Below are 26,901 nucleotides of genomic sequence, written 5' to 3'. Positions count from 1 at the left end.
AGTGCCTCACCACCCTCACAGGGATGAATTTCTTTCTAATATCTAATCTATATCTGCCCTCTTTTAGTTTAAAACCATTATCCCACATCACTACGCTCTCTGATAGTCTTCCTCCCTATCTTTCATGTAGGCCCCTTTAGGTATTGGAAGGCTGATATAAGTTCTCCACAGAGCCTTTTCTCCTTTAGGTTTAACAACCCTTACTCTCTCAGCCTGCCTTCATTGGAGAGGTGCTCCAGCTCTCTGATCATGCTCGTGGGCCTTTTCTGGACCCACTCAAGCAGGTCCATGTTTTTCTTATGCTGGCAGCCCCAGAGCTGGACGTAGTGCTCCATGTGGGTTCTCACAAGAGCAGGGCAGAGGGGAGAATCTCCTCTCTGGACCTGGTAGCCACATTTCTTTTGATGCAGCCCAGGATACGGTTGGCTTGATGGCCTAAGCACACATTGTTGTCTCATATTGATTTTTATATCCACCAATACTCCCAAGTCCTTCCCTGCAGCATTGCTGTCTATTCACTCCTTCTCAGCATGTAGTATCCATGTTTGGGGTTGCCTCATCCCAGGTGCAGGACCTTGCACTTGGCCTTGTTGAACTTCATGTGGTTTGCACAGGCCCACCTCTGAGTCCTGTCAAGGTCCCCCTGGATGGCATTCCTTCCCTCTAGAGTATCAGCGCCAACACTTAGCCTTGTGTCATCCACAGACTTTCTGAGGGTGCATTCAATCACACTGTCTGTGTCCCCAGCAAAGATGTTAAATAATACTCATCGCAGTATGGACCCCTGCGGAACACCACTCATCACTGGTCTCTACCCAGACATCAAGCCATTCGTCACAACTCTTCTGAGTGCTATCATCCAGGCAATTCCTTATCCACTGAGTGGTCCACCTGTCAAATCCACATCTCTCCATTTTAGTGACAAGGATGTTGTGTGGGACAGTATCAAATGCTTTGCAAAAGTCTTGGTAGATGATGTCAGTTGCTTTTCCCTTATCTACTCATGCTGTAACCCTGTCGTAGAAGGCCACCAAATTTGTCAGGTACTATTTGCCCTTAGTGAAGCCATGTTGGCTGTCACTAGTAACCTCACTGTTTTCTGTGTGCCTTCACATAGTTTCCAGGAGGGTCTGCTCCATGATCTTGCTGGGGACAGAGGTGAGACTGACTGGCATGTAGTTCCCTATCTATTCCTTTTTTTTCCATTTCTAAAATGGGGGTGATGAGTCCCCTTTTCCAGTCACCGGGAACTTCGCCAGTCTGCCATAACTTCTCAGATATGATGGATTGTGGCTTGCAACTTCATCCACTAGTTCCCTCAGCACCACTGGATGCATCTCATGAGGTCTCGTGGACCTGTGCACATTCAGACTCCTTAGATGGTCTTGAAACCTGGTCTTCTTCTACGGTGGCCAGTACTTCATTCTCCTAGTCTCTGCCTTTGGATTCAGTGAATTGGGCAATGTGGCTAGAGCACCTGGCAGTGAAGACAGAGGCAAAGACATTGCTGAGTACCTCAGCCTTCTTCAAGTCAGTTGTAGCAAGGTCTCCTGTTTTGCTCATTATGGGGGTACAGTTTCTTTCATCATCCTTTTTGGCCTGTGTACCTGAAGAAACCCTTCTTGTTATTTTTTTTTCATGTCCCTAGCCAAGTTCAGCTCTAACTGTCCCTTGGCTTTTCTGATCCCCTCCCTGCACTCCCAGGCCATATCCCTATAATCTCCCCAGGATGTGTATCACTGCCTCCATTGCCTATGCATTTTGCTTTTGTGTTTCAGTCTGGCTAAGAGGTCTTGACTTAGCCAACCTGGCCTCCTGCCTCCCCTGCCTGACTTCCTGCATGTTGAGATTGAGAGTTTTTACATCCAAAGAAAAATGCCTTTAAATACCTCCCAGGTCTCATGTACTTCTTTATCTCTGGGGACAGTTTCCCAAGGGTTCCTACTCACTAGTACCCTAAACAGCTGAAAGTTTGTCTTTTTAATGTTAACAGTACTAACTCAGCTTTTTACCTGTCCCGTTCCCTTCAGGATTGATTAAATCTACCAGGGCATGATTGCTGCAGCCCAAGTTACCTCCAGTCTTGACCTCTTAAATAAGTCTTCCTCATTAGTGAGAAACAGGTCCAGCAGTGCGTCTCCTCTGGTCAGCACTCCATCACATCCACTAGGAAGTTGTCCTGCATGTGCTCCAGTAGTTCCCTGGACTACTTGAAGTTTGCTGTACTGCATTTTCAGCAGATGTCTGGGTGGTTGAAATCCCCTATTGGGATCATGGCCTGTGAATGTGATGCTTCCTGCAGATGAAGAAAGAACTCTTCTTCAAACACCTCTCCTTGCTTAGGAGGCCTGTAGTACATAGCAAGCAAAAAGTTTTCTTTGTTTGCTTAGTCTCAAATTTTCACCCATAAGCTCTCAAAATGCACATTACTGAAAAACTGTCATGTTTCCCCTTGTCATTTCGCAAGCTCAGTGGCTGTAGGGCTGCAGCTGAGGACACACACTGGGCTGGGGGAATAAGACATCCTGAGGAGTGTGTCAGCTGCTGCAGTCTGTGTGGGTGGGTGCAATCAGGGATGTGCAGGATGAGGCCCAGGATACTGCTGGAGTAGTCTGGTGGTTTTCCTGAGTTTTGCCTCCCAACTGCAGAGCTGGCTTCTCAGTGTGGGTGCTCAGGTTGTGTGAAGAGCCTGTCTGCTGGCTTACATTGCTCCTGGATCCTGAGCTGGCTTGGTTGGAGCTGCCGTGTGGCCCTCCGTGTGCCTCCTGTGTCCCAGTGTAGGCGTGGGGTGGGAGGGAGGTGTAGGACACAGTAGGGATATGCTGCGCTTAGATGCTTCTTGATGTGGTGATCTTGCCAGGCCCTGTTAGCAAAGCCCTTGCTCACAGTTGCTGCTACAGAATAGCATGAGAAGGGAGAAGGGCTGGTCTGAAACTTACTGAGCCTCTTCAACCCTGCAGTACAAGTACAAAGAAGGCTATCGCAAGCAGCTGGGCCACCATATCGGAGCCCGTAACATAGAGGATGATCCGAAGATGATGTGGTCAATGCACGTAGCCAAGATCCAGAGTGACAGGGAGTACAAGAAAGCCTTTGAGAAGACCAAGACACATTTTAGTAGCCCAGTGGACATGCTGGGAATTGTGTTGGCCAAGAAATGTCAGGAGCTGGTCAGCGACATTGATTACAAGCACCCTCTGCATCGGTGGACCTGTCTGCCGGACCAGAACGATGTTGTACAAGCCAGAAAGGTGTACGACCTTCAGAGTGATGTAAGTTGTTCATTACTGGCTGTGTGAAAAGCAGAAGCCTCTCTTGTATTCTCTTCCATTGTTGGAGAGAACAAGATGAGGAGCATAATTCTAGGCTGACTCTGTGAGACTGGGATTGTGTTGTGGCCGTATTGTCTTGCTGCCAGTTGGTATCGTGGATGGGCAGGGATGAAGTTTTTGTGGGTTCATGCTCTATGGTCTCAGAAGAGTCCTGTCTTGCCTTGAGCATTCTTGGGGGAGAGCTGCGGGAGGTGGCTAGAGTTATGTGTGGCGGGGGAGGGGGAAGGCAGCCAAGTATTGCATTTTGGAGGACCAGCAATGGGCAAAGGCAGGCCATGTGAGAAAACAGAGTCAAGAGAGTTAGGTGATGAGGTATAAGGCTCCTCCCATGCCTCTGCCAGCTGGAGATTTCCAAATGGGGTAGGTCTTTCCTGGGCAGACAAAGAAGATGGAGGTGGAGGGTTTGTGGGTGGTTTTGCGGCTGCTTGTGGTGCTGTAGTCATGAGGAGCCAGGCCGTGGGGAGCTGAGCTTAGTGGGAGCCCCTTTTGTGGTGGCTGGTGGGTTGATGCAGGGGAATGTGTTTTGGTAGGCTGAGGTTGCCTTGGTAGGAGGAGTGGCTGCATGGAGCAAGGAGGCTGCTGAGCTGCTTTGTGTCTCTGTCCTTTCAGAACGTGTACAAGTCTGACCTTCTGTGGCTGAGGGGCATTGGCTGGTCCCCAAGTGGTTCGCTGGACGATGAGAAGAATAAGAGGGCGAGCCTCATCCTGAGTGACAAGAAGTATCGGCAGCACCCGGACACCATCAAGTTCACCAGCATCCCTGACTCGATGCCTATGGTTCTGGCAAAGCACAACTCTGAGATTATGAATCAAGTGAGATATCCTTGTGTTTGCAGCCTGAAGGGAACGCGTGCATTTCCCAGGACGCTGGGCTCTCTCTTTCCAGGGCCTGGGTTTTGCAAGGGGGATATTGCATCCTCTTGCGTCAGGGATATGTATTCTCGGTTTAGATCAATTTCAGTTTTGTGCGGTTGGGGCAGTAGCTGGATGCATTGGAGTTGGGGTGGTGGTGGTGCGGGGAAAGGTGAATCATTAGAAAGTTTTGTGTGAAGTAAAGGTGTTTCTGAGTCGGTGCAAAGTAGAGGCCCCTTGCTTCAGTGCCCTGAGGCGGTTAGCTCCTTGAGGTTGTGTTGCCCGGTGCTTGTGTGATCATATTTGCTCATGTATGTGCGTGTTTTTTTCAGCGCTTGTACACATCAGCCTGGGAGAAAGATAAAACCAGCATTCACATTATGCCGGATACACCTGGTATTTTGCTAGCCCAGCAGAACAAAGTGAACTTCAGTGAGGTAGGTGGTTGAGTTTGGCTTCAGTGTCCGTGCCTGGACACGGCTGTGCCCGGGAAGAAGTGTTGTTTGAGGGGAGTGCTTGTTTTTCTTTCAGAAACTGTACAAGCTTGCGATGGAGGAGGAGAAGAAAAAGGGCTATGACATGCGGGCAGATGCCATTCCTATCAAGTCTGCTAAAGCTTCCAGAGACATTGCAAGTGATGTGAGTACAGGGGACCCTCAGCGGCACACCCTCTGAGAGAGTTTCCTCGCGCTTGCAGTTGAAGCCCAGGGTTTGCATCCTCAGCCAAATGGAGGCAACACAGCCCTTACCTGTCATTGCCATTCAGCTGGCCTGTAGTTGGTTCTGGAGGGTCTTCCCGCAGCTGCCCCTGCACGTTATGGGTGTGCAGTGGTGTGGAGGGAATGTGTAGGTGGTGTGGAGGGAGTAGCTGTTGGAGCTGGGTGCTGGACATAATTGAAAGCGGCATTGTCCTGGGGTTGTGGCAGCACCTCCTCGTGCAGGACACTACTTTGGACGCGGTGTGGTGGCCTCAGGACTGCCAGTTTGCACTCCCCTGCCATTGCAGCTACACAGCTGAGCTGGACATTACAAGAGAAAACCCAAAGCCAGTTTTTTATTAAAAATAAATGCAATTTTATAAGTAATTTTTTTTATTGGTATTAGATATCAATATAAAAATGTTTTCCATATATGTGTGTTTCGTTTCTTTGTTTAAACTTCCAGGTTTGTCTCTGTGTTCTTCCAGTTTTTATTTCCTGAATAGACTGAATAGGAGTTTATATGCTAATTTATGCTTGAATCACTAACTGTGATTCAAGAGTGAGAAGAATCAGTCACTAACTGGTTCTTTTATAGGCGATATTTATTGAACTTTGGGCTTTTAATATCACTGCCATAATTTGGAGACTATTTTACTCTCATTTACTGAGTAGGATCTTTTAATATGTAGGACAGGTAGTGTCTTTGAAAATGTGAAAGTCATATCAGTCAGATAAGGCTGTATGAATTCTTTTTTTAACAGTATACTGCATTTCATCAGCTGAATACTTTCTCACACTAAAATCTCTGTGGTTTCAGATGCTAAGTCGTCTGGAGGTTTTACCACAGGTCCTGCTAGGATCAAAAAGAAAACTTGACTAAAGCTTACTGAACGTTTTTTCTGCCTATAGTACAAGTACAAAGAAGGCTATCGCAAGCAGCTGGGCCACCATATCGGAGCCCGTAACATAGAGGATGATCCGAAGATGATGTGGTCAATGCACGTAGCCAAGATCCAGAGTGACAGGGAGTACAAGAAAGCCTTTGAGAAGACCAAGACACACTTTAGTAGCCCAGTGGACATGCTGGGAATTGTGTTGGCCAAGAAATGTCAGGAGCTGGTCAGTGACATTGATTACCGCCACTATCTGCATCAGTGGACCTGTCTGCCGGACCAGAATGATGTTATCCATGCTAAGAAGGCCTATGATCTACAGAGTGATGTGAGTACTCACTGATAGATGTTGGAGTTCTAAAGTGTTTGTAATTTCCTTGGAATGTAAACTATAGAAGCTGCTTGAGCTGTCTCTTTCATTTAGTGTTTTTCACATTGTGTTTTTTTTTACCTATTCTAAGCAAGGGCATAATATTTTTAGAAGTTAATGGATCTGTTTGTAAGGACATTTGCGTATAATGAACGTTTATATACGTCTAATCACTTAGCCAAACAGATTGAATTAGCTGCATATAATCCTTCATAACAGACAATCTTAATACCTTTTTATACAGATCTGGTGAACATAAAGAGGAAATTGCCTAGTATGACCTTATTTTAGTTGCGTGACTTTAGTGGAGAGAATTTCTTTTTCTTGGAGAAAATGGTTTAGATTAAGACCTGCTGTTCTTAGTGGGTGACCATTTTTTTGCTGTGAACAAATGTTAGAGGAAAAGCTTATACTGACCTTCAGGGTTTTGTTTTAATCCTATTACTCTTTGCCCATTCCCCAACATGTTCTTGGGGGAGTGATATCTCTTGAAGACAGATATAGGGTTCTAAATCTTGGTTGCTAACAGAGAGTGTTTTGCAGATTGAACTAGGAGGAAGGCACCTTCCAGAAAGCAAGCATTAAAGTGCATGGTATATATGAAATGTTTAACTGGCAATATTAATGAGACAGCTGTCTTTGCATTTTGTAATAGAACTGCTACAAGTCTGACCTTGAATGGTTAAAGGGCATTGGTTGGGTCCCAATTGGTTCCTTGGAAGTTGAAAAAGCCAAGAAGGCGGGAGAGATCTTGAGTGACAAAATATACCGTCAGCCTCCAGACACAATCAAGTTCACTAGCGTCACTGATTCTCTAGGGATGGTCTTAGCCAAGCAGAATGCAGAGACGATGAATAAGGTGAGTCTTGATTTGTTTAGGTAACATGTCAGCAATCTCTGCCTAAGTCCTGGAAACAGGACTAGAAATACAGATGTGTGGTTGAGATTTCAGCACGGCAAGGCTTTAAAAGTATAAGTTACATTCTTAGTATATCAACAGGTAACTTATTTTTCAGCAAGTGCGTATTTAATATGTTCTTCTAAATTACCAAGTTAAATTGGAATTATCAGTTGTGAAGCTTTTCACATGCTCTACTGTGCATCTAGTAATGTATTACTTAACTTTTATTTAATTTTTAATATAGCTATTTGTCTTATAAATCTAATAATTATCAAGTTTATCTACTAATCTAGTAATTAATAAAGTACTTGTTTTAGGGCAGTCTTTGACATAACAGTATTTCAAATAATTCCCTGTAGTACTTAAAATGTAAGAGTTTTTCTGAATCTGTGGCCCTGGTCTCAATCCTATTTATGTCAATACAAACATTTCCTTTTTTGAACAGGCCTTGTTCCTAGAGTTTAGATCTCCATGTGTCTGATTCTCTGCCTTTTTTTTTTTAACTGTTTTTTTTTTTAACAGAATTTTATAGCATTCCTTCTAGGTTACTAATTCTTAACCTGAATATTAAGCATCTAGAGAAGTGAATATAAAATCTCATTGCTATATAAGGAATAAGGATTTTTTAGACTTGGAGTACAGATCTGTAATTCTTCTTATGTTGTAGGAGATCTCCAAGTAGTTACTGGTTTTTTTCCCCCTTTAACATATGCTATTTCTCCTGCAGCGTTTATATACTGAGGCCTGGGATAAAGACAAGACACAAATCCACATAATGCCTGACACACCTGAAATCACACTGGCAAAACAGAACATGCAAAACTACAGTGTGGTGAGTGCGTTAGCTCTACAAACATAGCTGATCTGTTTCATGTCTGGATCGGCAGTATTCTGATAAAACTTATATAGATGATACCCTGGGTTTCTTTAAGTAACCCCCAATATTTATCCTCAAAATTGTGACTTTAAAAACATTGTTTGCATATTTGTACAGTAGTGCATACATACAACAGTGAGCACTATTGAGAATAAATTTTATGAGAAGTTGTGTGTCTCCAGTGAATTTCTGGGACTCATTTCACTAGTGTGTATACTCTTGGGAAGGCACAAAAATAATTCCAACTTTGGAAATACCAAAAAGGTAATTTAGAGCACAATTCTGAAGAGCAGTGATTCCACTGTTCAGTGTTAGTTTAGGCAAATAAATTGACATCACCAGGAGGTGGCTTTAAAAAGTAGATTTTACTCCACTTGTTTAAAAGAATAGTTTATCTCTAAAATTGTAACCAATGTTATGTTATTTAAAGTATTGAAAGAAAGAGATCGTTTGCTAAATACATTCACTGTGATTTTCCTTTGATATGAATTTGTATCAGCTGCTGATAACTACTTGAGTTAAGAAAGTTAGATAAAGCTGTGTTAGAACAAATCTTAGAACAGTTTTTAAAATATACTGTACTTACTAGCAGTGTGTTTTGCATAGAATGCAATATATGGAACTTACTTACATGAATCCCATTGTTTAATTCTTCACTTAGAAACTCTACAAACAGGCCATGGAAGAAGAAAAAAAGAAAGGCTATGATTTGAGAAGCGATGCTATCCCCATTCAAGCTGCCAAAGCATCCAGGCAAATTGCCAGTGATGTAAGAAACTGCATTTTTTTTCTTTGTGTGCTGATGTCTGATCTCTGCAACCTGAAAGTTATCAGCTGGATTCTGTAAAAGGCATATCAATTAAAATGTGATCGCAAATAATAGATTTTTGGAAGCAAATTATTATGTATGTTTGAAGGCTTAATAGTAATAATTAAATGTTGAGAAGTTATAAGGACAGTATAAGGCTGCTGTCATGTTAATTTTATAGCAACTCAGAAACCTGTATCTTTAATTAAATCTTAACAGTAAGTGTATTATTATAGTTTATTAAATATATTTGATCCTTATAAAGAGAGGGTTATTTCTCGTTAATATTAGTGAAGAGTGTTTTTTTTTAAAAAAAAACTTACTTAACCTTTATTTATGGTTCTAACACAATTCTCTATAAAGTTTAATGTAAGAATCCATGGTATTAGCCCCAGAATTGCTTTGACAGTGAGGTTTTTTTGACTGAAAATTATAGAGAAATTTAGAGGGTTTATTATTAGAAATACTTAATATGAGTAACTGGTATTTAGAGGTGATATATAGTATCTTAACTTCTATTTCAGTACAAATACAAAGAAGGCTATCGCAAGCAGCTGGGCCACCATATCGGAGCCCGTAACATAGAGGATGATCCGAAGATGATGTGGTCAATGCACGTAGCCAAGATCCAGAGTGACAGGGAGTACAAGAAAGCCTTTGAGAAGACCAAGACACACTTTAGTAGCCCAGTGGACATGCTGGGAATTGTGTTGGCCAAGAAATGTCAGGAGCTGGTCAGTGACATTGATTACCGCCACTATCTGCATCAGTGGACCTGTCTGCCGGACCAGAATGATGTTATCCATGCTAAGAAGGCCTATGATCTCCAGAGTGATGTAAGCTCTTTGCAATTTAATTTTTGGTGAGAAATGTATTAGGTATTTTACATAGGTGAATGAGGCCATAACATACCAATGTGGTAGAGCCAAATTTTCAATACTTATTTTTAAGTTTCATGGCTAACTGAAACTCCGATCTCCAACTGTATATGCTAACTAATTGACATAAATTAAATAAATTAAATAACTAACTAACAGAAATTAAATTCTGTAATTCCAGAATTTGGGCTATTTATCAATTATCATTCTGTGAAAATTCAATAATGGTTTCACCCTTAATGTAGATGAAATGCAGTTATTTTTTCTTAGATTTTATTCAGGATTTTGAACTTATTTTAATTAAAATTTGATAGTGAGTTCACTTAACTTTGAAAAGATGCACTCTGTAAATTGTATTATTATTTTTAGAATAACCTATGGGGGTTTTTTTGTAATAGAACTGCTACAGGTCTGACCTTGAATGGTTAAAGGGCATTGGTTGGGTCCCAATTGGTTCCTTGGAAGTTGAAAAAGCCAAGAAGGCGGGAGAGATCTTGAGTGACAAAATATACCGTCAGCCTCCAGACACAATCAAGTTCACTAGCGTCACTGATTCTCTAGGGATGGTCTTAGCCAAGCAGAATGCAGAGACGATGAATAAGGTGAGTCTTGATTTGTTTAGGTAACATGTCAGCAGTCTCTGCCTAAGCGCTGGTAACAGGTCTAGAAATATAACAATCACAAGTAATGCTAAATTTCAGAGATGATGCATTTTCAAATGGTGTGCTCTGCTTATTTCAGTCAAAACTATTAGGCCATGTAATGGAAGGCTCAACTTCATCATGATATTCTGCATATGTTTTAATCTGTTCTTTCACATGTCTGTGCATTGAGCATTAATAATCCTTAAGTAATGTGGCAATTTTCTAAGCATTGTTAAATTTCCTCAGATAATTATCTTTTTAGGAACGGTATCTCTACCTGATTAAATATGTAACCATTTATTCATGCTGTATTTCTTACAATTTTACATAGTATGCTCTGTTGTACTTGTTTAATGAGATATTAATTTGGTTTGGATTGTAATACTAATCTCTTCCTGTATTCTTAGCGTTTATACACCGAAGCATGGAATAAAGATAAGACCATGGTTCATGTCATGCCTGACACACCAGAAATCCTGCTAGCTAAACAAAACCAAGTAAACTACAGTCAGGTGAGTAAAACTGAAGAAATGAGAGAATTAAACAATTTCTTACAAGTACAATTTTGTCATCTCTGACTTTTAATTAATATTATAATATTGTTGTGTTGTTTATTTTCACAAATTGACAGCTCCATTGCTAAAATCAGAGTTGTTCTTTCACTAGAATTTACCTCCTGGGTATATAATTGGGCTTTAGAATATGTTATCTGCCATAAATAAGAAATCATTTCTATAGCAAGGTATGGAAATAAATAATTTAACTTTCAGAATATTTCTTTCTTTGCCTTCCCTAAATGATTTCCAGTTTCCAAACATCAACGATACAATTATAAGTTCTTTGAAATCTGCATTTTTTAATTTTATTTTCTAGAGAAGATAGAGCTATGTTCAGATATTTAAGTTGTCTAAACATTTATTCTTTAGGGACTTAATTTGTTTTATTGCACAGACGTGCTTAACTGAATTGTAATTTTTTTTTTTTTAAACAAACGTGAATATTTTTTCTCACAGAAAATGTACAAATTAGCTTTGGAGGAATCGAAGAAGAAGGGTCATGATTTGCGTTTTGATGCCATTCCTATTCAAGCTGCCAGAGCATCCAGAGAGATTGCCAGTGATGTAAGCATTTTTTTTTTTTATCCTGTCTGTATGGATTTGATAATGGAATAGAATCAGAATGTATATTCATTTGTTTGTTAATGTAATATCTTAAGTTTATAGAATAGGTAATACTGGAATCCAGTGATTCTACTGCATGCGTTTACTACATGAAAGGAGTTAAGTAGACAGTATTTTATGCCTGAGGTATATATCACACTAATAAATACAGAAAATGAGGATTATTTCTATGCCCCCTGTAATAGTTCCATTAATGTCCATGGATGTTCAAGCAGGGTACTCAGTAAGGCCTATGAGTCTATGCTAGCGTTAGTCAAATTAATTTCTGATTCAAAATAGGAAATACTTTAAAATATTTCCCCAAAATAGATATATTAGTAAATCAGTTCTAAAAGTTCTGAATTGTTGTCTTTTCCTGAAGAAAAAATAGTTTTGTTTAAGTGTCATATTGAAATTCATGATGTGTGAATATAAAAAAAAAGGAAAAAAAACCCATAATGATTGACAAGTTTTGCTTCTGGGATGAGGAAATATCACTAACAGACAGAGTAAAACAGCTTTTTATGCTCCTTGTTTTTCTATGATGATTAATATTTAACTGTTAGTATTAAGACCAACTCAGACTGTCTTCATCAAGGTGTTTTGTAATAAATTTCTAAAATAAGAGAATCTTTACAATTAATCTTAATAGTAAAAGAATGTGGAATATCAAACTTTTTAGTAAGGATGTGACATTAAGTGTTTAGTTAATTAAGTGTGATATAGTTACATAAAAAAATCAGAGATAATGATTTCTGTAATAAAAATCCTTTTTATGTGAAAAGAGTAGAAAGACCTAAACCATATTTTTCTCTAAACAAAATACTAATGATTATGTTAAACTGTGTGAATTATTTATAATTATTTATAAATTTATAAATATACCATGTGAATATGAATGTACATTATTTCAGTACAAGTACAAAGAAGGCTATCGCAAGCAGCTGGGCCACCATATCGGAGCCCGTAACATAGAGGATGATCCGAAGATGATGTGGTCAATGCATGTAGCTAAGATCCAGAGTGACAGGGAGTACAAGAAAGCCTTTGAGAAGACCAAGACACACTTTAGTAGCCCAGTGGACATGCTGGGAATTGTGTTGGCCAAGAAATGTCAGGAGCTGGTCAGTGACATTGATTACCGCCACTATCTGCATCAGTGGATCTGTCTGCCGGACCAGAATGATGTTATCCATGCCAAGAAGGCCTATGATCTCCAGAGTGATGTGAGTAAATAATTGAATTTTTAATACATAATATATTTGGTCTTGTGCAATATAATTTTTTAAAGATATATAATATGCCTTAATCACCTCAGACATGTTGATAAAGGTGAAATGTTTAATATTCTAACATCAAGTTTATGTTAAATCCTATTTTCTCAGTCCTTAGCCTGAGGTGTAATATGTGTGTAACTCTGGTATTTGTGGAATTCTTCAATAACTTCAATAACTTCATTCTTTTTTATTATTATTATTATTTTACTGTATCTTCTAAAATAACAATTGTTCACAAACCCATATCCTACTGCTATGCAGAAATATATACAATTTTTCATATAGATTAGGATGTGCTTATTTATAATTATTTTAATATTTGATCACACTTACACATACATAATGAACTTTCAATCTTTTTTCAGGCTGTTTACAAATCAGACCTGGAATGGCTAAGGGGTATCGGATGGGTTCCTATTGGTTCCATGGAAGTTGAGAAAGCCAAGAAAGCTGGAGAAATCCTGAGTGAAAGGAAATATCGTCAACCAGCAGACCAAATTAAATTTACCAGTGTGACGGATTCTTTGGCCATGGTCTTAGCCAAACAAAATGCTGAGATAATGAACAAGGTGAGGGTGGTGGGGTTTTTTTCAAAATCACTAGCATTACTAGCTAGTAGAACTTGTTTGTGAGGTGAAAAATGCAATACAAAGTAAGGCTAAACACTTTCATTGTGGACTTAAACAAAATGAATGTCCAAATTCAGCTTTTGCATAGGAAAGCGCTTATCTGAGGGCTCTGTCCAACATGAACACTGATTAAAAATGTCTGAAAAAAAATCACCTAAATCACATCTTTTTCAAGAGTAATATTAAAAATTCTGGTGAATTTCCCTCTTCCATCTAAACTGAAATCCTATTTTTACATGTCTGTTTGGAATGGTTTTCCTGTTTTGTTAATGCTCCTTTACTATACAAAGTTATTCTCTGACAAAACAGGCTTAATTTTTTGTGGTTCTTAAGCAATACTGTGAAATCTGCAGAAACTACGTTCCAGCAAGGTGTTATGGTATGTCCAGAGGTGGTGGTGCCATGACCATGCTATAAGATAGGATGTAGCAGAATATTGAGGCTTTTACTGCAGCTGCTATAATGATGTATTGTTAACTGAATGTCATACTGCATGATGAACAACCTATGAGGAAATAGCAGATGTTATCTGGAAGTGCAGCTTCTGCAATTTATCTCAGACCTGTAGGACGCAAGACACAAAGTATCTACTCCTTCTCTTTAATAAGAAACATAATCAAAAAACTTGCACAGTTACGGCAGAATAATGACTATAGTTTTCCTCCTACAGCAGTTTTCCAGCAATCCTAAATCAATCAATTGCTGTGCCAACTTAGCCTGAGAAATAATGAGGAAGGACAAAGTTTCCTCCTTGATCTTTGCTATGTCTGGTTATTTAAAGCTTGCTTGAGCTAGCCTTCACAGTTTGTAAAGTACTTTCTTTGGATAAATGTGTTAGTTTTGTTATATATACATAGATAGATATAGATATATCTTGTTCTGCTTCAAGATTAGTTTTCTTTTATATCACAGATATATTTTTGATAAATATTACTTTCAAATTTGCAGTCTTTCCATCATGACACATATAAAGACATTTTTTTAAAGGGATGTGTTTTCCTGTCTCCTAGCGATTATACACAGAAGCCTGGGATGCAGACAAAACGTCTATTCATGTCATGCCTGACACACCGTCAATTTTGCTAGCGAAGGCCAATGCAGCTAATGTCAGCCATGTAAGAACTTTTAAACATATACTAAAGTAATGGAAATTCAGAAATGAAGTAAGCGTTTCTTTAACTGTAAAGATCGTCTAAAACATGCATTCATTACAATTTTAAGAAAAAACAATGAAAAGTAGAAATTCTATTTCTCAGAATATTAAGAAGCCATTTTCTGTCATCTTTTGTATAGAAACTTTATGTAGAAGCCTGGGAAGAGGCAAAAAAGAAGGGTTATGACATGAGAGCTGATGCAATTCCAATCCGAAGTGCAAAGGCATCAAGAGATATTGCAAGTGAAGTATGTTCTTCCTTTACATTTGTTTTCAGTCAGCTTGAGAAACAAGAGTGAAGTAATAATGTATGTACAATGTTGAAAAAACGTGATACATCAGACCCATCTTGAAAGCCTACTAACAAAGAATTCACTTCTGAAAGAAAATGGGCAACAGTTTCCAAAAGGAGCATTAAATTATAAATCCTGACATTAAGCATATATTAGAAAATAATTAACTATAATGAAAATAAACAGAAGGTGTGGAACAAGAATGTGTTAGGCATTTCTGAAGTCTAAATGAGTATATTTCATAACACTACAAATAATATTTGTAATCTATGCCAAATTGAAATAATGAGAAATTCATCTTAGATTCATTATTTCTTTTAATACTACTTTTTTGCATTTCTAGTACAAGTACAAAGAAGCACATGAGAAACAGAAAGGCCACTACATCGGGTGCCGAACTGCCCAGGAGGACCCCAAGCTGTCGTGGGCTGCACGTGCCATGTTGCTGCAGAACGACCGAATTTACAGGAAGGCGTACCATGACTCCAAGTCCCAGGTCCACATACCAGTCGATGCGATGTCAGTGCGGGCAGCCAAGGAGTGCCAGACACTAGTCAGTGATGTTGACTACCGCCAGTACTTCCACCAGTGGACCTGCCTGCCTGACCAGAATGACGTGATCCATGCAAGGAAGGCCTATGACCTACAGAGTGATGTGAGTGAGAGTAACTGTAGAAAAGCCTTATGACAGATGTGTGAGGCTGTTTCTTAGTGACAATCCTAAGATTATCAATAATCTTAGGATTGCAAATAGCCTTTCAAATGCACGTTCATGAGCCTGCAGTCAGTCCTGACATGTTTCTTTTAATTCATCTGGATGACCCTTTCCAAATCAGTAGTATTTTTGTCCCAGGGGCCAGAAACATTCCAGGCTGTTCATAAAGAAGCCATTTTTTTTGGTCTGCTGTAGAATGTAGCTTGCAGACTGCTTGCAGATCACACCACTGGTCTGCATGTAACAAGTGTCTTTAAAAGACTGGTAATTTTGTTGCTGTGCAAAAAAGGGATTCAGCTGTGTGTGGGAAGGACCTGGTACACCACAGTCTCCTTGACTGCTTGCGTGTAACTGTACGAGGAGGAGCCTGGGGAAAGGCTTGTACAAAACCTCTCTGCACATAATGTTGTTGCAGCAACATGAGTAACCCTTGGTTTATTCACAGAACGTGTACAAGTCAGACCTGGAATGGTTGCGAGGCATTGGGTGGTTGACAGAAGGTTCTGTGGATGTGGTCAAAGCAAAGAAAGCCCAGGAACTCCTGAACGAAAGGCTGTACCGCACACGGCCAGACGAGCTGGAATTCACCAGCATTACTGACATGCCAGATGTTGTCCAGGCTAAGATCAATGCTTTGCAGATCAGTGACGTAAGCTTACCTTTCGTTTACCTTTGATTTATGTGATGACATTTCTTTTCTTTGTGGTGGAGAGTAGAATTTCTACCCTGGGAATGACTAATTGGAAACCATTGCAAATCAGAATTACCAAAGAATTCCTGTTGGTTGCATTTTTCCAGTGTTCAAAACATAGTGAAATGTGATGATGCGTTCTTTCTCCGCAGCATCTGTATCGTGAAGCCTGGGATAAAGATAAGACGCAGATTACCATGCCTTCTGATACTCCCGTAATGCTGCAGTCCAAAGTCAACGCTCTCAACATCAGCAATGTAAGAGAATAGAATCATTATGCATATGTAGTGTTATAAAATTGAGAGTGACAATTGCTCTTCCAGGTTTTGGCCTGTGTCTTCTAGATTTTGCTGTAAATGGTTGTGTACTGATGCCATCCTCTAATGTGCTTTTAAAAGTAGATTACATCTAGGGACAGTTTAGGCAGAGTGAGTTTTTGATGGACCAGTGAGCACTGTTTATCAATCAGACAATCATTAAGCAAGTAGGCCCGAGGTGTTGACCTGAAATATATGCCATTGTATTCCCTCATCCATGTGAATGTGAAATTGATGAAACTGCTTTCATGGAACATGCCAGCACTGATAACTTTTGTCCTAAACTGCATAGATTCCTGAGGGAATGACTCACAGAGTTGCCTGCCTTGCAGGACAGGTTGTGTGTGAGCAAGCTCCAAAATTCAGTGTGCGATTCCATGCAGTTCCTTCTCTGTTTGACAAAACTGGCAAATACTTTCGTGGAGTTGTTTTTTGAGTCTGTAGGCTCATCAGCCCTGACCTGTTTTGCAGATCTGTGTTGTTTTGGTCACTGGTTCAATGGCACTAACACACTGGAGATGCTGCAAAGCTAGAAACATTTCCCATTTTGCATTTTCAGCAGAACTTGACTGGGGCTTTGCCTGGAAACTCTATTTACTCCCAGTCCTTCTTGATGTTGATAGTATGTTAAATATTTTTCAAAAGTACCTGATGTGATTGAATTAGATGTGAAATATTTCAAGTGCAATTACAACAGACATTTCACTTCCCCTGTTTTTGTCTTGCTTGTGCTTTGATTAATGTGTTTTTTCTGAGTTCCTTATAGTCTGACCTGCAATGGCATTCAGTTTCTGAATTTTCAGAGTCATGAAAAATGAACTAAAAAGTGCATCATTTACCCACTTTTACTAATGAATAACTAACTAATAAAAGTTGCCAGCTGGGCTGACCAAGCTTCTGTGGACTGAGATGCCACCAAAGAAGGAGCCCTCATGTTCTTAGGCTTGATAACCTGCACAGGTTGGGTGCCTCTAGATACAGGAAGGCACTTTGGTTTCTGTTCAGTCTTGTAAATGGACTGAGCCTCTCTGCCTATACTCACTGTCTTGGTAGGACTAAAAATGGCTGGTAAAGAAAGAAGCCTCTAGTGGCAGTCAGGAAGCTTCATAACTGAAGTAGGGTCTGGGTATTTTTTTTTTAAGTAGAACAGATGCTTTGTCCCCAGTAGCTCTGACCCTGCAATCAGGTGTGTGTGAGCAGAATCTCTGTTGAACGGTCACACAAAATTCAATGTTAGCTGTGGAGGTGTACACTCCTGTCAGCTGGATGCCTGCTTGAGGCCTATGTGGTGAGCTCATACATGTGGTCAGCAGTAGTCTGTTAGAGGGGATGTAGTAGATGTGTTTTCAGGAATATTTCAACTGCCTCTTTGTGGGTTTGATCTTGTACCTACTTTGAGTAATGAGTTTTCTCTTAAGACACTTGCCAGGATCATTATTGTAACCCTGCTAGTTACAGGGGGCAAAGAGAGCACCCAAGCTGTTAGTTCCAAGAGAGCAGGTTTTAAGAAAAGGCATTGGTATCAGAGAGTCTTGATGGTGCATAACAAGGGTGATCAATTTTCTTTGCAGAAACACTATCAGAAGGATTGGGATGAGGCCAAGGCGAAAAGCTATGACATGAGAGCTGATGCCATTCCCATCAAACATGCCAAGGCTTCCAGAGACATTGCTAGTGAGGTACAGTCTTCTCTTAGTCTGGTTGCTGTGTTTGCCTCTTCGTGTGTCCAGCTCAGCAGAACTAAGTGAAGTTTGGTTCACCTAGAAGTCCTGTATGTTTTTGTGCCCCTGTGTTATTTTAAAGCCTGTTGTGAACAATTATTTCTTTCTGCAGCTTGAAGCTGCCTATTGTAAGTGCTCTGTGAATAAGAGGATGTGATATATTTAAGAGACTGCTCTTTGCACTGGGTAACAAAGTGAGTTTTCAGACACCAAACAACAATTTAAAGCTGATCAGGGCGGGGCTGTGATTGTGCTTGCTGCTGAGTTCTTGCAATTCCTGTAATCACCACTACCAATATTTTTTCTAAAGATGTGAAATGCAGCTGGTGCTCAGAGTGGTCTTACAGAGCACAAGGGTGTCTGCTTCAGTACTATTTTTCATTGTTTACGTGTGTTAAGAAAAACCAGAGATATTTTTAAAAAATCATGGGTGACTTCTGGAATATCTTTTTTGGGAGCTTGAGGACCTGACTTTTGAGTGGACCAGAGCTTTATCTGTGCTAAGGCAGAACCTCTGGGAAACGTGTCAAAGGGGGGACAACGTAGGAAGCTGAAAAGCTTTTGTTTGTTTGTCATGTTCATGTGAGCTATACATGACTGTTAATGTTGTTTCTGCATTTCTAGTACAAGTACAAAGAAGCACATGAGAAGCAGAAAGGCCACTACATCGGGTGCCGAACTGCCCAGGAGGACCCCAAGCTGTCGTGGGCTGCACGTGCCATGTTGCTGCAGAACGACCGAATTTACAGGAAGGCGTACCATGACTCCAAGTCCCAGGTCCACATACCAGTCGATGCGATGTCAGTGCGGGCAGCCAAGGAGTGCCAGACACTAGTCAGTGATGTTGACTACCGCCAGTACTTCCACCAGTGGACCTGCCTGCCTGACCAGAATGACGTGATCCATGCAAGGAAGGCCTATGACCTACAGAGTGATGTGAGTGAGAGTAACTGTAGAAAAGCCTTATGACAGATGTGTGAGGCTGTTTCTTAGTGACAATCCTAAGATTATCAATAATCTTAGGATTGCAAATAGCCTTTCAAATGCACGTTCATGAGCCTGCAGTCAGTCCTGACATGTTTCTTTTAATTCATCTGGATGACCCTTTCCAAATCAGTAGTATTTTTGTCCCAGGGGCCAGAAACATTCCAGGCTGTTCATAAAGAAGCCATTTTTTTTGGTCTGCTGTAGAATGTAGCTTGCAGACTGCTTGCAGATCACACCACTGGTCTGCATGTAACAAGTGTCTTTAAAAGACTGGTAATTTTGTTGCTGTGCAAAAAAGGGATTCAGCTGTGTGTGGGAAGGACCTGGTACACCACAGTCTCCTTGACTGCTTGCGTGTAACTGTACGAGGAGGAGCCTGGGGAAAGGCTTGTACAAAACCTCTCTGCACATAATGTTGTTGCAGCAACATGAGTAACCCTTGGTTTATTCACAGAACGTGTACAAGTCAGACCTGGAATGGTTGCGAGGCATTGGGTGGTTGACAGAAGGTTCTGTGGATGTGGTCAAAGCAAAGAAAGCCCAGGAACTCCTGAACGAAAGGCTGTACCGCACACGGCCAGACGAGCTGAAATTCACCAGCATTACTGACATGCCAGATGTTGTCCAGGCTAAGATCAATGCTTTGCAGATCAGTGACGTAAGCTTACCTTTCGTTTACCTTTGATTTATGTGATGACATTTCTTTTCTTTGTGGTGGAGAGTAGAATTTCTACCCTGGGAATGACTAATTGGAAACCATTGCAAATCAGAATTACCAAAGAATTCCTGTTGGTTGCATTTTTCCAGTGTTCAAAACATAGTGAAATGTGATGATGCGTTCTTTCTCCGCAGCATCTGTATCGTGAAGCCTGGGATAAAGATAAGACGCAGATTACCATGCCTTCTGATACTCCCGTAATGCTGCAGTCCAAAGTCAATGCTCTCAACATCAGCAATGTAAGAGAATAGAATCATTATGCATGTGAATCATTATTAAAATAAAAATGTGACAATAGTTAGTTCCATAGTATGTTTTAAGAAAAGGCATTGGTATCAGAGAGTCTTGATGGTGCATAACAAGGGTGATCAATTTTCTTTGCAGAAACACTATCAGAAGGATTGGGATGAGGCCAAGGCGAAAAGCTATGACATGAGAGCTGATGCCATTCCCATCAAACATGCCAAGGCTTCCAGAGACATTGCTAGTGAGGTACAGTCTTCTCTTAGTCTGGTTGCTGTGTTTGCCTCTTTGTGTGTCCAGCTCAGCAGAAAGGAGTTAAGTTCAGGTCAAAGGGTTGAAAGCTGAGGCCATAGAAGGGCTTTTGTTTGTCATGTTCATGTGAGCTATGTGTGACTGTTAATGTTGTTTCTGCATTTCTAGTACAAGTACAAAGAAACGCATGAGAAGCAGAAAGGCCACTACATCGGGTGCCGAACTGCCCAGGAGGACCCCAAGCTGTCATGGGCTGCGCGTGCCATGTTGCTGCAGAACGACCGAATTTACAGGAAGGCGTACCATGACTCCAAGTCCCAGGTCCACATACCAGTCGATGCGATGTCAGTGCGGGCAGCCAAGGAGTGCCAGACACTAGTCAGTGATGTTGACTACCGCCAGTACTTCCACCAGTGGACCTGCCTGCCTGACCAGAATGACGTGATCCATGCAAGGAAGGCCTATGACCTACAGAGTGATGTGCGTATGCATAGAGATATAGTTGTTACTACTGCTGCTGTTTAATACAGCCTTATTTTGATGGTTTGATATTATACAGTCAAAAAGGATTCTTCAGTTTCATGTTACTGCTTTTATCTGCTCTTTTTTATTCTTCAAAAAGTTTTGGTAATACCTCTGAATTTTATAAAAGCTTTACTTAGTATCTGCTGTGGTACATATGCTTTTGTAGTATTGTGATTTGAAGAGTATGGAGGATTTGTCTATCTGATGGGTCTTATGAAATAGCATTGTTTCCTGCTTTGGAATCAGGTGGCTTTTAATATTCCTGTCAATTTGGAAATTTATTTAATTGCAAGAAAACTGTTTGATAGCAGGTAAGATGTTTTAGTGGCTGATTTCAAAGTGGGAGGAGTCCATGCAGCTGATTTCCTTCCTTGGTTTTGCTGCTTATTAGACAACATCAGTCACTCTTCCTTTGTTTCAATGAGCTTCAGAGGTGAGATTCATGTTCCTTGCAGAAGGATTTGCTTGATTAAAACTTAAATAATGTTGCCTGATACCACTTCAGGAATTACGCCAGTTAGCTCTAGTCCCCATTGCCTCTATAAACGTTTTTTCCTCTCCTTTTTGTCAGATAGCCTGGTGGGTGGCCTGGTTTTTTGTTTAGACTTGTAAATTGTTGAAGTGACTAGAGGAATAAGTATTTTGGAGGGGATGGGAACATTCTTTAAAGATCTTAATACTTTACTCTCATTAATAGCAATTCTTTTCAGTTGTTTCCCCTATATTTAACTTCACAAGTTTCAGAATGTGTTGTTTAAGAAATGAACTATTTAAAACCTGGTTGCCAGATTGTATTCTACTTATGGCACTGAACACTTCTTGTATATGAAAAGGATTAATCTAGCTCTAGCTGATTTTACATTTTCTAAAACATGTACTACTTCGTATAGTTTGAAGTGATTAACACAATGTTTTCCTTTTCTGACCATATCTGATACAGGCTGTCTATAAATCAGACCTAGAGTGGCTCCGTGGAATTGGCTGGTTGCCTAATGACTCTCCAGATGTTAAGAGAGTGAAGCATGCCCAAGATCTCCTGAGTGATAATGTTTATCGTACACCTATTGAAAGCCTGAAATATACCAGTATTGTTGATACTCCAGATGTTCTTCTAGCTAAAGCGAATGCCGAACAAATCAGCATTGTATGTTACAATGTTCCTAAAATTGTTTTGAGGCTATAAACAGTTAAAGAGAAATCTCACTGCTAAAATATAAAATTGATATAAAATACCACTGTATTTTAAATCAAATTTAATGCTTTTCCAGACATTTTATTTTTAAAAGATGCCAATTCAGGCAAGATTTATGGGATCTTATGTTATTGACAAGTGACATTCCATAATTACAATATCATAAAATGAACTATTTCAACAGCCAAAATACAAAGAAGCCTGGGAGAATGACAAGACTATGATCCATATGACATCAGACACACCTGAAATCAACCTAGCCAAGACTAATGCTGCTAATTATAGCCAGGTATGCTTATCATTCTATTTTCTACATTTCTATAAAATAGTATGAGTATCCTGTGATTTTTAACATTCTAAGATGTTACTTACAAAGTTGAAGATCAAGACACATAGACCTCATGGAAGTCTGTCCTCATACAGGGCTCACAACAGTCCCTTCCCTCTATTGAGTATTCTTAAAGTATTTAGACATTTTAAAACAAATGCTTGCATACAGCTGTTAAAAATTTATTAATTTCATGCACCATGGAGATACTGTTTTGTTGAAATGGATGGAAGCCCAAGGCATATAAATATTTTCTAAACCTTTACAAACACCCTTCTATGCAGTATAGGTTGCAAAACTGGTGTTACAGATAATGCACATGTTTGAAAGGCAGTAAGATTTGCAGCAGTATTTATGGCTAGGAGCAGGAGTAATGCACAAAAAATTGTCACACTATTTCAGAAAACAAATGACAGTAAACTGTGCATTTCTTTAATGGCAAATGCCAGAGTATTTAGCATATGCGTGACATCTTGCTGTCTTTTCAGAAACTGTATAAAGAAGCTTGGGATGAGTTGAAGATGAGTTACGATTTGAGAGCGGATGCAATCCCAATCAAGGCAGCCAAAGCTTCTAGAGAAATTGCTAGTGATGTAAGTTCCAAAAGAGGCATCTACCTCTTCGCATGCTTTAAGAGCTATTTCATGATAACTGTTAGTAATGGTGATCTTTGCTCTTTACCCAGTATAAATACAAACTGGATCATGAGAAGCAGAAGGGGCATTATGTTGGAGTTCCAAATGCAAAAGCAGATACAAAAATGCAGTTTGCCCTCAGCGTAGGCAAAGTTCAGAGTGAACTGGAATACAAGAAACACTTCGCCAAATGGAAGACACAGTGCCACCTACCAGTAGACATGCTATCTATCCTAGCAGCTAAACATGGTCAGTCTTTGGTCAGTGATGTTGATTACCGTCATTACTTGCATCAGTGGATCTGTCTTCCAGATCAGAATGATGTCATACAGGCTCGGAAAGCCTACGATCTTCAGAGTGATGTAAGTTAACGTGAACACTTAGCTTAACTTATTACTGTATTTCTCTTCTTAGTCTGCTTCAGCTCAGAGTAGTGGGAATCTGCTGAATTCAGTGAATGAGCTTTGCTGTTTATTAGGAACGCAAAGTATATGCCACTGTTATATTTTGCCATTTGAGGTGTGATAAATTCAGATATAGTGCTCAGGTTAGAATTACTGCTCTCTTTTTAAACAGTGGAAGTAAGTGCCATTATTTATGAATCTTGCTGGATTGTACAGGGAACAGTAGCTAACAGCATGGACCCTATTATTTTTTCCCAGGCTATTTACAAGTCTGATTTAGAATGGCTGCGGGGAATTGGATGGTTACCAAATGATTCTGTTGGAATCAACCATGTCAAATATGCTGGAGATCTTTTGAATGAGGTAACAAAACATTTTTCAATACTAAAATTTTCTTAAGGCTACTTGTAATTTCAAGTCTTTTAATGGCTAAATACATCAATATTTTTTAAAATAAAAAAAGTACAACTGGAGTATATCCATAGCATTCACTGTGTATGGAGAGTTTTTCTTTCCATGTAAACTTTCTTGTTTTGTCTATGTATTCAGAATTGCTGTGTTAGCTATAAAATGTTCCAGTATAATCTGACTGTTCATCTTTTCTGTTCCATAGAGAAAGTACCGCACAAAAGCTGAAACTCTTCCCTTTACTCCAGTGGCAGACAGAGTTGATTATATCACAGCAAAGAACAGCGGCGAAATTCTCAGTGATGTAAGTTTGCTAGCGTGTTTCCGGGCTGTTAACTTGGTGTGTATATTTACATAGAAGGTTTTTATTTTTAAAAGGATATTATTTTACCTTTAAAAAAAAAATGCCAAAAAATTCTTGATCAGTCTCTGGGAATTCTGTGAACGTATGACATAAATATGAACAGAACTTCACTAGCTCATCTCCATCACTTATGAGGGAAGAAGCTTCTCAAGCAGAATAACATCTTTCCTAGACATGTGAAAAGCTAGTGGTAGTTCTGCCACCAGTCCTTTCTTTCAGTCTTGGCTGATAGCATTGGTGATCATGTGTGCAAATAGCCACTTGCATTCTGGCAACAATAATGCTTAATCCTTCTCACTTTTGCCAATATGAATTTACAATTTTTAGTTAACTACTGTTACACTACTGTGTAACAATAAACACGAGCAAAACTGGTGTGCTGTCAGCTTGCCATTCTTTGTATGTTTTTGAAGGCTAGTTTGTAAGGAGCTGGGCTGTGAACATGAAATTACAACCCACTCTCAGTTCACGAGTTTCTTTTTTTTGCTAACGTATTAAAGAACAGGCCAAGCTAAACACTTACATTATTAACTCAAACACCCGTAAAAGGCTGGCAGTAACAGTGATACAGTTGAATTGCATGTCATACTGCCATGCAACCACATACACACAGTTGGGCATGTCCTGTGTAGGACATGGAACATGTCTCAATGTAGATACTTGTGGTTGAGAGATGCTAGAATGTTGCATTCACATAGAGATCATGCTGAGTAAAGACATTTGCTCTTAAAAAGCTTAAAATCTATTGCCCTTGTTCAAATGCTTCTTCCTTGGCTATTTGCTTTACATCCCTGAAGACCAAACAGGTGGCATAACTTGGACTTCTGAAGTTTCTTCCCTGTCCCTGCACCTGCCTTGGAACAAGTTTTCAAAATTTTCTCTGATAAATGTTGTAATTTCTTGTCTTGTATGATTTTCTTTTTAAAAAAATACCCATTTGGATGTATATTTAATGTGTTTATCTAATATCCTTGCAAGTTCAGGGGTTTATATGTTGTTTCATGCATAAAATATGGGTCTTGGTATTGTTTTCCCAATTTTGTCATGGTGCTGCAAGGCAGTAATTTCTTTCTCTGTTCTAGGTTAAATACCACAAAGCATGGAATGAGGTCAAGTCAAATTATACTCTAACAGATACACCACAGCTAGATATGGCCCGAGAGGCAGCCAGAATTCTTAATCAGGTGTGTGATCTCTCCTTGACAATTTCTATTCACATTAAATAACTCTTCTGAGGAATTTAGAAAACTTGCCTTTTTAAGAACATCCTAAAGGAAGGATTTGTTATCCTTATACTTTAATATAGATTACTATAGATTAATATAAGGTAGCAACTATCATTATAGTAGTTTTGAATTCCTCCTCCCTTTTATTTTCTACAGAATTTGTACAAGGAAAGTTGGGAGAAAGAAAAAGCCACTGGTTACCTCTTGCCTCCTGACACTGTGCAGATCTGTCACGCCAAACACTCAAATGATGTCCAAAGTGAGGTAATAATATTTCTCATTAGGAAGGCAAGTGCTTGGAAGCCTGGAAATGTTAAAGGTCTTGAAAGTTCAACAACAGACAGAAAGCTTTCCATTCAGGAAAGATTTCCATCTATTTTCATGACCCCTGAAGTCCCCTCTCCTCTAAACAATTCAGCCATCTTTGTTATTACAGGTTTTACAGTTATCAGTGCTGGAAGGTCAGATTCTCCCTTCCACCACCACTTTCTCCAGAAACAGTCCTTTCAAAGTCAACTCAGGTGGACTTCCATATTTTATAGATGCTAAATAATTGAAGTGATAATACAATTATAATATATAGCTCTGATTTAACTTTTTGGCATATTATAGAGGCTTCCTCCTTGAAAAACTGTAAGATGGTATGCATGTTACATTTTAAACTTATGCATAATGTATGTTGAAAATATTGCGTGACTATTTGTTTGAATATACATTTTATCAAAAGTGTGATGTAAATACCTTAAATAAGCATCCACTCTTCAGACAGTTTCAAATAATTTGTTACAAAGATGAGGCTAAATGCACTTATTAGCAAAAATTTTTTAACAAGGCTTTCCTCTTGTGTTGAAAGTACTGTTTACTGAAAAATGGTAGCCTATTAGTCTAGAAATTTGTAGTGGAAGGACTATACGAAGTAACATTATTGTTTGTGTCCTATTATCTGGTGATGTACTGAAAACCTAAGACTGCAGTTGACAACTCCCTGTCTCATCTGTTCTTTGTGTTGACAAAACCATAGCTGTTCACAGGTTAAAAACAGAACAGATATAATCAGTGCTGATTTTGTACATGTTTCTCCCCTCTTCCATCAGCTTAAATATAAAGCTGACTATGTCAAGCAAAGAGGTCACTATGTTGGAGTCGCCAGTATGAGAGATGATCCAAAACTGGTGTGGTTTGAGCATGCAGGCGAGATCCAGAATGACAGATTGTACAAATCAGACTATCACAAAACAAAGTCCAAAATTCACATCCCTCCGGATATGGTGTCCGTTGTAGCAGCAAAGGAATGTCAGACCTTGGTCAGCGATATCGACTACCGCCAATACCTGCATGAATGGACATGCCATCCTGACCAAAATGACTGTATTCAGGCAAGGAAGGCCTATGATCTGCAAAGTGATG

At 39.7% G+C, this 26,901-nt stretch overlaps 1 protein-coding gene across 35 annotated transcripts in view; it reads left to right on the top strand.

The window, feature by feature from the left end:
* The window catches only part of NEB (nebulin), a 134,089-nt gene that overhangs the window by 51,308 nt on the left and 55,880 nt on the right, over positions 1-26,901 (top strand). For 32 of the 35 annotated variants that reach the window (XM_080400031.1, XM_080400010.1, XM_080400011.1 and 29 more), the window contains 34 exons: positions 2,961-3,272; positions 3,942-4,145; positions 4,517-4,621; positions 4,716-4,823; positions 5,795-6,106; positions 6,804-7,007; positions 7,777-7,881; positions 8,588-8,695; positions 9,259-9,570; positions 10,011-10,214; positions 10,664-10,768; positions 11,270-11,377; positions 12,331-12,642; positions 13,059-13,262; positions 14,333-14,437; positions 14,616-14,723; positions 15,112-15,423; positions 15,929-16,132; positions 16,327-16,431; positions 18,063-18,170; positions 18,837-19,148; positions 19,654-19,857; positions 20,052-20,156; positions 20,302-20,409; positions 20,581-20,892; positions 21,878-22,081; positions 22,314-22,418; positions 22,946-23,050; positions 23,143-23,454; positions 23,755-23,859; positions 24,110-24,208; positions 25,351-25,452; positions 25,651-25,758; positions 26,589-26,900. In XM_080400031.1, coding sequence (XP_080256157.1) covers positions 2,961-3,272; positions 3,942-4,145; positions 4,517-4,621; positions 4,716-4,823; positions 5,795-6,106; positions 6,804-7,007; positions 7,777-7,881; positions 8,588-8,695; positions 9,259-9,570; positions 10,011-10,214; positions 10,664-10,768; positions 11,270-11,377; positions 12,331-12,642; positions 13,059-13,262; positions 14,333-14,437; positions 14,616-14,723; positions 15,112-15,423; positions 15,929-16,132; positions 16,327-16,431; positions 18,063-18,170; positions 18,837-19,148; positions 19,654-19,857; positions 20,052-20,156; positions 20,302-20,409; positions 20,581-20,892; positions 21,878-22,081; positions 22,314-22,418; positions 22,946-23,050; positions 23,143-23,454; positions 23,755-23,859; positions 24,110-24,208; positions 25,351-25,452; positions 25,651-25,758; positions 26,589-26,900 — 6,138 coding nt within the window. The remainder of the gene's footprint in view (positions 1-2,960; positions 3,273-3,941; positions 4,146-4,516; positions 4,622-4,715; positions 4,824-5,794; positions 6,107-6,803; positions 7,008-7,776; positions 7,882-8,587; positions 8,696-9,258; positions 9,571-10,010; positions 10,215-10,663; positions 10,769-11,269; positions 11,378-12,330; positions 12,643-13,058; positions 13,263-14,332; positions 14,438-14,615; positions 14,724-15,111; positions 15,424-15,928; positions 16,133-16,326; positions 16,432-18,062; positions 18,171-18,836; positions 19,149-19,653; positions 19,858-20,051; positions 20,157-20,301; positions 20,410-20,580; positions 20,893-21,877; positions 22,082-22,313; positions 22,419-22,945; positions 23,051-23,142; positions 23,455-23,754; positions 23,860-24,109; positions 24,209-25,350; positions 25,453-25,650; positions 25,759-26,588; position 26,901) is intronic. The other 3 variants (XM_080400034.1, XM_080400035.1, XM_080400036.1) reach the window with 3 other exon arrangements.

Source organism: Falco punctatus (genome assembly GCF_963210335.1).
Source record: "Falco punctatus genome assembly, chromosome: 8".
Classification (NCBI taxonomy): domain Eukaryota; kingdom Metazoa; phylum Chordata; class Aves; order Falconiformes; family Falconidae; genus Falco; species Falco punctatus.
This window is presented reverse-complemented; position numbering and strand designations above follow the sequence as displayed.